Source organism: Phoenix dactylifera, chromosome 1 (assembly GCF_051530095.1).
Source record: "Phoenix dactylifera cultivar Ajwa chromosome 1, Ajwa_hap1_PhDact_Kaust_v1.1, whole genome shotgun sequence".
Classification (NCBI taxonomy): Eukaryota; Viridiplantae; Streptophyta; class Magnoliopsida; order Arecales; family Arecaceae; genus Phoenix; species Phoenix dactylifera.
Genome location: NC_143190.1, coordinates 29,963,765 through 29,974,362, shown reverse-complemented (window position 1 = coordinate 29,974,362; position 10,598 = coordinate 29,963,765). Strand labels below are relative to the sequence as shown.

The following is a 10,598-nucleotide window of genomic DNA, read 5'->3' as shown; positions in this document are numbered from 1 at the left end:
TAGCCTTTTCCATATTAAACCGCTCGAGCATCCTTTCAATATACTTTTCTTGTGATAGCCAAAGCTTCTTATCTTTCTATCACGAGAAATTCTCATGCCAAGCATTTGCTTTACGGGCCCCATATCTTTCATGGCAAACGACTTGCTTAAGTCTTTCTTCAACCTATCAATTTTGTTAGTATCATGGCCAATAATCAACATATCATCTACATAAAGCAATAGAATAATAAAATCACCATCACTAAACCTTTGCACATAGACGCAATGATCGGATTTTGTCCTCTTGTAGTCGTGGCCCATCATGAAAGAATCGAACTTTTTATACCATTGCCTTGGTACTTGTTTAAGCCCATATAAGCTTTTCTTCAACTTGCAAACAAGATGTTCTTTGCCCTTAGTTTTAAACCCCTTAGGTTGCTCCATATAAATTTCTTCCTCTAGGTCTTCATGCAAGAAGGCTGTCTTCACATCAAGTTGTTCAATCTCAAGGTCCATACTAGCTGCCAAACCCAATATAATCCGAAGAGATGACATTTTCACAACCGGAGCAAAAATTTCATCAAAATCTATACCTTTCTTCTGACCAAAGCCCTTCACAACTAATTTTGCTTTGTACTTAGGTTTTAAGCCGCTCTCATCCTCCTTTAATCTGTATACCCATTTGTTCTTGAGTGGTCTCTTACCCTTAGGAAGCTTTACCAAATCAAAAGTATGATTTTCATATAAGGATTTTATTTCTTCTTGCATAGCTTGAAACCATTTATCCTTGTCCTTATGATTCTGCACTTCTTGGATGCATTTTGGCTCCCCCTCATCTGTAAGAAAAACATACTCTGAAGCAAGATATCTAGATGATGCTCTGTGCTGTCTAGTAGACCTTCTGACCTCTGGTTTTGTCATTTCAGACTGACTTAATAGCTCACCATATTTTGAAGCTTCACTGTGACCATTATCACCTGTAGAACCCTCACTAGCACCTGTATCACTATGCTCACTGTCATCCTGCACATCTCCCTATCATCATCATGTACCATAGGTGGAGGAACTGGATCAAGATTAATTGGAGAACTGTTCAAATACTTCGGCTTCTCTTGCTTTCCAAAGTCTTCAATAAACTGATCTTCAAAGAAGACAACATCTCTACTCCTGATCACCTTTTTGTCTTTTGGATCCCACAACCTGTATCCAAATTCTTCATGGCCATAACCTAAGAAAATACATTTTTTAGACTTTCCATCAAGCTTAGACCTTTCATCTTTTGGAATGTGAACAAATGTCTTGCATCCAAACACCTTCAAATAACTGTAGGATACATCTTTTCCTGTCCAAACTCTTTCTGGCACATCACCATCCAAAGGAGCCGATGGAGAAAGGTTGATCAAATCCACTGCAGTCCTCATAGCTTCACCCCAAAATGGTTTTGGCAACTTTGCATGAGAGAGCATACATCTGATTCTCTCTACAATTGTTCTATTCATTCTCTCTGCAACTCCATTTTCTTGCGGTGTTTTAGGAACTGTCTTTTGGAGCTTAATGACATAGTCTTTGCAATATTTTTCAAATGGCCCTCTGTACTCACCTCCATTATCTGCCCTGATGCACTTTAGCTTCTTGCCTGTCTCTCTTTCAACCATGACATGAAAGTGTTTAAATATATCCAAGACTTGATCCTTGGATTTCAAAGCAAAAGCCCATACCTTTCTAGAATGATCATCAATAAAGGTAACAAAATAAAGTGCACCACCAAGAGTTCTACTATCCATCATGCATACATCACTATGTATCAAATCTAGAATGTTAATTTTTCTAGATATAGGTGTTCTATGAAATGCAACTCTATGTTGTTTTCCGGCTAAACAATCAACACAAGTTTTTAAAGACACACCTTTGGTATTTGGTAGCAACTCCTTCTTGGCTAGAATTTGAAGTCCTTTCTCACTCATGTGCCCAAGCCTTTTGTGCCAAAGCTTTGTAGAGAAATCATCATCAATTGTATTCACCTCTCCTTTCTTTAGCTTTGCTTGCATCATGTAGAGAGTATTATTTTTCTTTCCTTTTGCTATCAACAAAGAGCCTTTTGTGAGCTTCCATTTTCCTTCACCAAAATGATTGCTATAACCTTCATCATCAAGCTTGCCGGTGGAGATTAAATTGAGGCGGATATCCGGAACATGTCTAACATCTTTGAGTAGCAACTTGCACCCTGTATTGGTCTCTAAACATACACTCCCCATGCAAACAATTTTGGATAAACCATTATTTCCCATCCTAACACAACCAAAATCACCAGAAGTATAGGATGTGAAGAAACCACCATGTGGAGTGATATGAAAAGAAGCACCAGAATCAATCACCCAGTTACTATCTTCATATGCAAGGTTGACACAACCATCACTAACAACAATGACATCTGCATCAGCTGCAACTGCTGTAATATTCTTTTCCTCTGTCTTTGCTTCACTTTTTCTGTGTTCTGCTCTCTTTTCAATGCTCTGCACTCTCTTTTCATGTGTTCTAGTTTGCCACAATGATAGCATTTTATGCCTTTCCTTGACTTTGACCTGCCCCTGGATTATCTCTATTGTAAGGATACTTGCTTTTGCTTCTACCTCTTCTTTCTGTCACAAGAGCCTCAGCTTCAGAAGATATTCCCTATTCCTTTCTTCTAACCTCTTCATTTAGCATGCTATCCTTTACCATATCCAAAGTGACCTTGCCGTCAGGTGCAGAATTGCTTAGAGACACCACAAGAGTCTCCCAACTGTCTGGCAAAGAACTAAAAAGTAACAAAGCCTGCAACTCCTCATCTAGGACAAGCTTCATAGTAGTCAACTGATTCACCAAGCCTTGGAAGTCATTCAAGTGTTCTGTCACACTTTTTCCATCTTTATACTTCAAGTTGACAAGCCTCCTAATCAAAGAGGCTTTATTCTGTGCAGTCTTTCTCTCATACATGGCCTCTAATTTCTTCCACAAAGAGAAGGCATTGGTTTCTTGAGCAACATGATGAAATACAGTCTGATCAACCCATTGTCTAATTTGTGCAACTGTCTTTCTATTCATTATCTCTCATTCCTTGTCAGTCTTCTCTTTTGGCCTAGCCTCATCTCCATGGATAGGTTCATACAAATCCTTACAATAAAGGATATCCTCCATCCTAGGTTTCCAAATGGCATAGTTGGAAGATGTCAATTTAATCATGCCTCCCATAGAATCCTCCATTCGAGTCACACAAGAATTTTATCAAACACCTTATAGGCACAAAACCTTGCTCTGATACCACTTGTTAGGAAAGACCCCTTGACTAGATGAAAACTTTCCTATCTTTGTGTGAGTAGAATGAGAATACCACAATAATTAATCAATGTAAGAACCACCAAAAATCAAACCACAAGAAAGAGACAATAATTTTTAGGAGGAAAACCCTCCAATATGAGGGAAAAAAACCACCGGACCTAAGTCCACCACAAACCTCCACTATCAACAATAATGGGCTTACAAAGTATCTTCTCTAGGCTAAGCTAGAAGATCACATACATCAAGGATCTCTTTCTTGGATCACAAACAAAGAGTTTATATGAAAAAGAGTTTAGGCTCCAATAATAAAATGAGAACAATCTCACCGAGTGTAGGTTTGCACAAGGTTCTTCTTCCTCTTGAAATGCCTTGAATAAGATCTTCACCTCCTCCTTGAGATGGATTCCACAAGCACTTCTCCCAAGACGGCTACTCTCTTTTTGTTTTCTTCTCATCCACCCTCTAATAGAATAATAAACCCTAACCCCTCTTTTCCCTCTTTTTGTTTCCCCTTTTTTTTTTCTTTTTTTTTTCTTTATTTAAATTGCTGGGTCCCACCTCACATAAGGTGGGACTCGGCCAACAGGACCAAACTATTACCTGTTTACGAATTTGTTAAACAAATATTCATTTATCGATCCACGAATTTCATAAGAAATTTGATGATATTAATTTGCATACTTGACTTGATGCCAGAAATTCTTTAGTAGAAAATAATACCTACAGGCGATTGGCTTGCTCCGTTCAACTAGACTTGGATTTCCAGCATGCCTCATTTGTAGGACCAAAAGAGGTATTTATAGATCAAAACCATCATACCAAGAGACTCTCTCTTCATGAAATTCAAGAATCATATCAAGACCTTAATCAAGAATAATAAATTAAGGTTCATGAATCTCAGGAGTCAAAATCTTAAGATGGTCTTTCTGCCTCCTACCGGGATGCTAACTGGCCACGGTTTCGGTAATATACTTGCACAAACTTTATATACCAGATCCAAACCCCACACTCAAACACATAGTCTCTTCATTTTTCCAAAACATTGCCTTTTCATTTTCCAAACAATTAAAACGTAACCTTTTCATTTTCGAAAAAAGTAAACATAAAATCAAGAAATAAATTAATTTAAAATTTATTTTTGAAATAAAGGTATATACATATATCATTTAAAATAAAGGCCATAGTAATAGATATTATCTCAAACCCTCCGGTGTAGTATATATGCATGTCGGTAACCCGGGCCTCCATAATATATATACTTTTAGATTAGATATTGCAAATCAAATTGGTACAAGCCAAAACCAAATGGTCCACTGTTTTGGAATTATTATTAGTATTCAGAAAATTCATTACACTTCAATCTCATAATACATTGATAAGAGATTGGCCATGTTTTGGAAGTCACATCAACTTTTCTTTTTCTATTTCTTTTTTTCCTCTGTCCCCATTTCTCCCCACCTCATTCAATGTTCTCTCTCACCAATTATTCAGTCCTCATCCCCTCCAAGTTATGTAACTCATGTTTCATATCATGTTCTTATTTTACCAGGCATTCCTTTATCTATGTCAACTTGGTTTCTACGCCAAAAACAGCACGGTCCTCCGTGTTCATTTGTCTTTCTTGGCCCAGAAGTATGAAAGTTTATATTTTATTTATGGTGGTTCTGGCTGTGTACTTAGAACCGTTGGTTCAAGCGTCACGTTTCAGCCAAATAATATGGTATTTTGTTTCATTTATATATATATTACACACGTAATCAATGATGACATATAACAACCACAGCGACTTACGGTTAATAAAAATTCCTAGAGATGATTGATTACTGAGTTCAAACTATTTAAGTGTCTTCTTAGCAGTTCCTGATGGCGAACGCAGTATATATACATAATATATAATGGGTCAAAAGGAAGAGGTTTGATGCAGTTTGTGAGGAAGAAGGAACTTCCTCCGGAAAGGATGGGGTGGGGGAGCAGTGGGAGGCCAAAACATGATAACCACTCCATGTTATGTTTATATTTTGTTCCTGGCGTGTAGGTTTCCATGGCTTGAAGAAGGGGAAATCTAAAAGTTGGGACACAAAAAGTTGGGAGGTCATGATTCATCATCAAAAAATACATCTAATCTAATGTCCATAGCGTGCCACTCAGACAACAGAGGAACCGAGAAAATATTGCGCGAATCCTGCGCTTGGAGGGAAGGAAAAAGAAAGAAGGAAAGAGTAAATATAAAAAATTTATATACAGAAGTTGAGTTCAAAATCTGATGCATGTTCAGTTAGGAGAATTACTGCTCAAACCTCATCTGCAGTTACTGAATCAAAATTCCTTTAAATGCCGACCAGATCTTAAGTATTCCGTTTTCATCTTTTCAGATAGAAACCTAAGAACATAGGTAACTGTTTCCCAGTGATTTCCTTCAAGGACAAACATGACCCATCGAACCTAATCTCATGACGTTGTCGGTTCCACATAAAACAATGACTATGTCAGCCCAAGCCCTCTTACAAAGTCCAAAATGCCAGTCCATGCACAGACTAAGTCATTAAGGTAGTCTAAATTCTTTTTTAAAAAAAAAACAGCATAGGTAAAATGTATTAATGGCATATTTTTCTCCCATGCAACTTTCTGTGTGCCAATCTCAAACATCTATAAAATCACCTAAGGTCATGCACTTGCTATAATGATGTAATGTGAATGCCACTCCAAGAAAACTTGATACTATATTGCAATGATGAGTATTTGCACACAGCTCTCTCTTTTTGACCATATCTAATTTTCTTACAGCCTTAACCCTCCATGTATTTTTTGAGAAATACTAACCCTCCATTCACAACTGTGCAGCCTAATAGAAAAGGAGACTGCATGTTGCTGCACGAGCTGAGCTTCACATCACCTTTTCTTTCTTCTTTTTTTTTTCGAAGGTGTCATACATTACCTTATTCTTGCCAAAAGCTTGTCTCGGTAACTTTCAAGGCATTTTCAAGAATTTGAGCCGCTTCGTATTTCTCACGTCCCTAGTAGACCGCATACCAATTCATTCAAATCCCCCCCATAATGAGTACGGTCCTCTGTCTCCCCACAAGTTACCATATCCATTGGAGAACTCGACATAAAGAAGGCACTCTAAATGAGTACACCTATTGTCCAACTTGTCCATTTATCATCTATAAAGCTCACAAATTGCTCCCCTCCTCTGCTCAGAAATCTAGCTCCAAAGATCCAGCATGATTCCTGAGATCAAACAGTCGACATATGTCTGCGTGATTGGTGCAGGGCCTTCAGGGTTGGTTGCTGCTAGGGAGCTGAAGAAGGAAGGACATGCTGTGGTGGTCTTGGAGCAAAACCATGATGTTGGAGGGCAGTGGCTGTACGACCCAAGGGTGGATGAAGAAGATGCCTTGGGTAGGGTCACTCCATTGAAGGTCCATAGCAGTGTCTATGCCTCCCTTAGGCTTATTTCCCCTAGAGAGACCATGGGTTTTTCTGATTTCCCATTTTTGACAAGAAAGGGAAGCGATATGAGAAGATTTCCTGGTCACAGGGAACTCTTCTTGTATCTCAGGGAATTCTGTCAATGGTTTGGGTTGAGGGAGCTGATAAGATTCAATACTCGAGTAGACTATGTTGGCATGGTGGGTTCTGCGGAGTCTGGCGACAAGATGAAGTGGATTGTTAGGTCCAAAGAGAAGAAATGTGGAAAGGTTATGGAAGAGATTTTTGATGCAGTAGTTGTGGCCACTGGGCATTATTCTCAGCCAAGGATGCCAAACATCAAAGGTAGGTGCTAATTCTCTGACAGAAAGTTGACCTCTTTATCCTTTTTTTTTTTTTTTTTGTATGGGGGCAAAAGAAACATTTTGAACATGATGTGATACACACTATTGCATTCATGGACTCAAAACTTAGTAGTGTAGATAACATAGGCCTTCTGGACTTTGGGATGATAATTAGCATTCTCAACTTCATATAGAACAAGGTCATTTGGTAACGGCGGGGAAATTTTATTATATTTATTCAGTTTGTTTTCTAGGAGCTATTGCTTGGTACAATTGGTAAATGCTTGGGCTCTTGATAGAAAAGAAAAAGAAAAAAAAAAGGCTAAAATCTAGGTCTATTATTCTCTGTTTATCCCTCTGAGGATTCCAGATTGTCAAGACCATAACTAGTAGTAACATCTTTTTCTTTTTCTAGTTTTTTTCCTCGATATGGTACTATCGACATTGTTTTCTCTTGCAGGAATGGATGTTTGGAAAAGGAAGCAAATACATAGCCATGTATACAGAGTTCCTGAGCCTCACCGTGATGAGGTTCGATAGATCTTTCTCAAGCTATGTATCATCTCCTCATCCTAATAGACATAGAAGACATTTCTCATAAATTATATATCATAAATTAGGAAAAATTGATGCATGACAATCATTACAAGATGGTAATTATTTCTGATAGCTATACAAGCCACAGAGAGAGAATTATTCCATGAATTCCGAGCAGTTACTAGAAACATTTTTCATTCTGTTCCAAATTGTACACAGGTTGTGGTAGTAGTTGGGAGTTCACTAAGCGGCCAAGACATATCATTGGAACTTGCAACGGTAGCAAAAGAAGTGCATATTAGTTCCAAATCTTTAGAAATCACGGAGGGCTTATCAAAGGTCATTTCCAAATATCAAAACCTACACCTACATTTACAGGTAAAAATACACAGGTTTGACGAGTACACATTTAGCGTAAGCTCTTGATCATGTCAGTTAAGTGCTTGCAATGATGTCTATTACACCTTTCTACATACATACATACATACATACATATACATGCAATATATGTTGGTGATATGCTTCATGTGGTACAATGACTCTGTTGATGGCTAAGACTGTGTCATTGCAGATAGAGTCTCTTTGTGAAGATGGACAGGTTTTATTTGTTGATGGCTCCTCTGTGATTGCTGATTCTATCATTTACTGCACAGGGTCAGTTTCCTTTAATCCCATGGCATATTTAAACTCTATGCAATTTCTCAAAATATGGATCGATCATAACTTTGACCAGCCAATTTATGCTACATCTAACAGCCATTTATCAATGATGATGATCTTGTTATGTTCCTTTGCAGGTATTCCTATTCATTGCCGTTTCTTGACACTAAAGGAATGGTTGTGGTAGATGATGATAGAGTGGGCCCTTTGTATGAGCATACATTCCCTCCATTACTTGCTCCATCTCTCTCTTTTGTGGGCATTCCGAGGAAGGTGGGTCATTATCGATATTCTGAATTCTATGCATGCTTGCTTGCTTTAGAGGTTGAAAAAGAACTTTCACCAACTCATTCCAATTGATTTTCTTTGATTAAATCAAATATAACAATATTGTGAAGCGGGAAATTTACATTTACTAAATCTTGTGTGCTTGATATCGCTAGGAGTTTTTCTTAAATCCTTGTTGCAGATCATAGGGTTTCCCTTCTTCGAATCACAAGGAAAATGGATAGCACAACTGCTATCTGGTAAAAGAACATTGCCATCACCAGATGATATGATGAAGGCCATTGAGGAATTCTATCAATCGAGGGAGATTGCAGCCATACCAAAGCACAGAACACATGATATCGCCAACTTTGAGGTATCTATTTCGCATAGTTTGAAAACTTAATGAACAAAATAGGAATGAGCTGAGATGAAATGGGTGATCAAGATTTACGAGATGGGTGCCCCTCAAAAAGATCTACAAGATGTTCTTCGTTTTAGTTTTATAGTACATCAACCGGGTACACCTGTGTGCTAATGATAGCTCCATGCATCATTAGTTCAGCCACAACATCTAACTGTCCTACAAGATGCCACCTTTCTCATCTCACGTATTGTCGTGTCATGACTGCTAATAACATCCTGTTAATTAGCACCTTCAGTTTACAAATTATAATTGTATATAGTCCTAACAGTAAGATGATTCAATCTCGACGATGCTTGGTGACTGTTAGGAATTTTAGTGGTATTGAAGCATGATATTATAAGAATATTTTCATTGTTTTATTTTTTATTGCACTTCATTCCTTTTTAAATATTTAGATGCCAACCTTCTTCATCAGTAGCATCATTCTATGGGCTTAACATGCGACCAGGCTTGCTTGATAAAAGAAATGTAGTTAAATGGTACATCTTATAGTTTTTATTCTTTGAATAGTAATATGAGATAAAGGGACTACATATATAGCTTTACCACTAGACCGCAAATTGCTCTGGTCGTATCAACTTTCAAGGAGGCTGTGAAGGCTTACTTCCTTGGATAGGAGAGAGGATAAAAGGGACAGAGAAAGAAGAAGAAGAAGAAAAAAAAAAACTTCTACATTTATCCCACCAAAAATTAAACCCCATGACTTGACCAACTCTGAAGGTTCTAAAAACACTCGGTTGGCGTCAACTTAAGGTAGTTTCTGTATTTTCCCTAAATTTTGAAACTTTTTCTCCTGGATACCAAGCTTGTAATTATGTTAGTCAACTAACAAAACTCCAAGTAAATGTGGCAGGTCATTTCTTCTATGTTTTCTTGGCATTCTCTGAATAGGTTTTATTCAAAATTTAAAAAAAAAAAAAGGAGAAGCATACATTTTCTTCCTCTCAGGAAAACATGTTGACTGCAATTTAATCCTCAACCACTTTAGTTGTAATGCTCAACTCTGTGCTTGCAGTACACTGATATGTATGGAGATAATTGTGGATTCCCACACTTGGAGGAGTGGAGGAAAATACTCTGCATCTCAGCCGTAAGAAATGGCATCACCCACTTAGAAACTTATCGTGATCAATGGGATTATGATAATGAACTGCTTCAGGTGGCGTACCAGAGTCATCATTTCACCCAGCTAGACAAAGCAAATGGTGCTGCGCTGTAACTTCGTTTTGGGGGACTATTTTGATTAAGTTATTCTTCATTTATATGCTTCTCTTTCTCCAATGTATCTACCAAGGATCCATTATGAAGGATTAGAGAAAAAGAAACAAAAGTTATCATGTAATCACATATTTATAACCAATAAGCAGTACTTTGATGTTGTCTTATTTATCTCATATTTGCTCCATATATTTTCAACGTCTCTTGTACTAAGAAAAAAATGAAATAGATACCTGCACGACCTACAGAAAAGCTTCTACAGCTGAATTTGGGCTCACTAGTGATCTCTATGAATTTGTCTCAATTAGCCAGAAGAAACAGTAAGGCCAACTCCAAGGTAACATTGATGTAGATTATTATAGAAGGATTGGCAAAACCTTGCAGTGAAAACAGAGCAAGTCACATGAATGAAGCAT

General features: G+C 37.7%; 1 protein-coding gene across 1 annotated transcript; it reads left to right on the top strand.

Annotated features, from left to right (window-relative positions):
- Window positions 1-5,976: 5,976 nt before the first annotated feature.
- Window positions 5,977-10,353, top strand: LOC103697049 (flavin-containing monooxygenase FMO GS-OX-like 9). Its single transcript, XM_039116760.3, has 7 exons — window positions 5,977-7,074; window positions 7,534-7,604; window positions 7,830-7,988; window positions 8,182-8,264; window positions 8,408-8,543; window positions 8,740-8,913; window positions 9,980-10,353. The coding sequence occupies exons 1-7, from the start codon at window positions 6,522-6,524 to the stop codon at window positions 10,181-10,183; spliced, it is 1,380 nt and encodes a 459-aa protein (XP_038972688.2). The 5' UTR covers window positions 5,977-6,521; the 3' UTR covers window positions 10,184-10,353.
- Window positions 10,354-10,598: the final 245 nt, after the last annotated feature.

Coding starts and splice junctions, on each gene's coding strand:
- LOC103697049 (XM_039116760.3), top strand. CDS start 6,522: ATGATTCCTGAGATCAAACAGTCGACATATGTCTGCGTGATTGGTGCA. Junction 7,075..7,533: donor AAGGATGCCAAACATCAAAG/GTAGGTGCTAAT, acceptor TTTCTCTTGCAG/GAATGGATGTTTGGAAAAGG. Junction 8,914..9,979: donor ATGATATCGCCAACTTTGAG/GTATCTATTTCG, acceptor CTGTGCTTGCAG/TACACTGATATGTATGGAGA.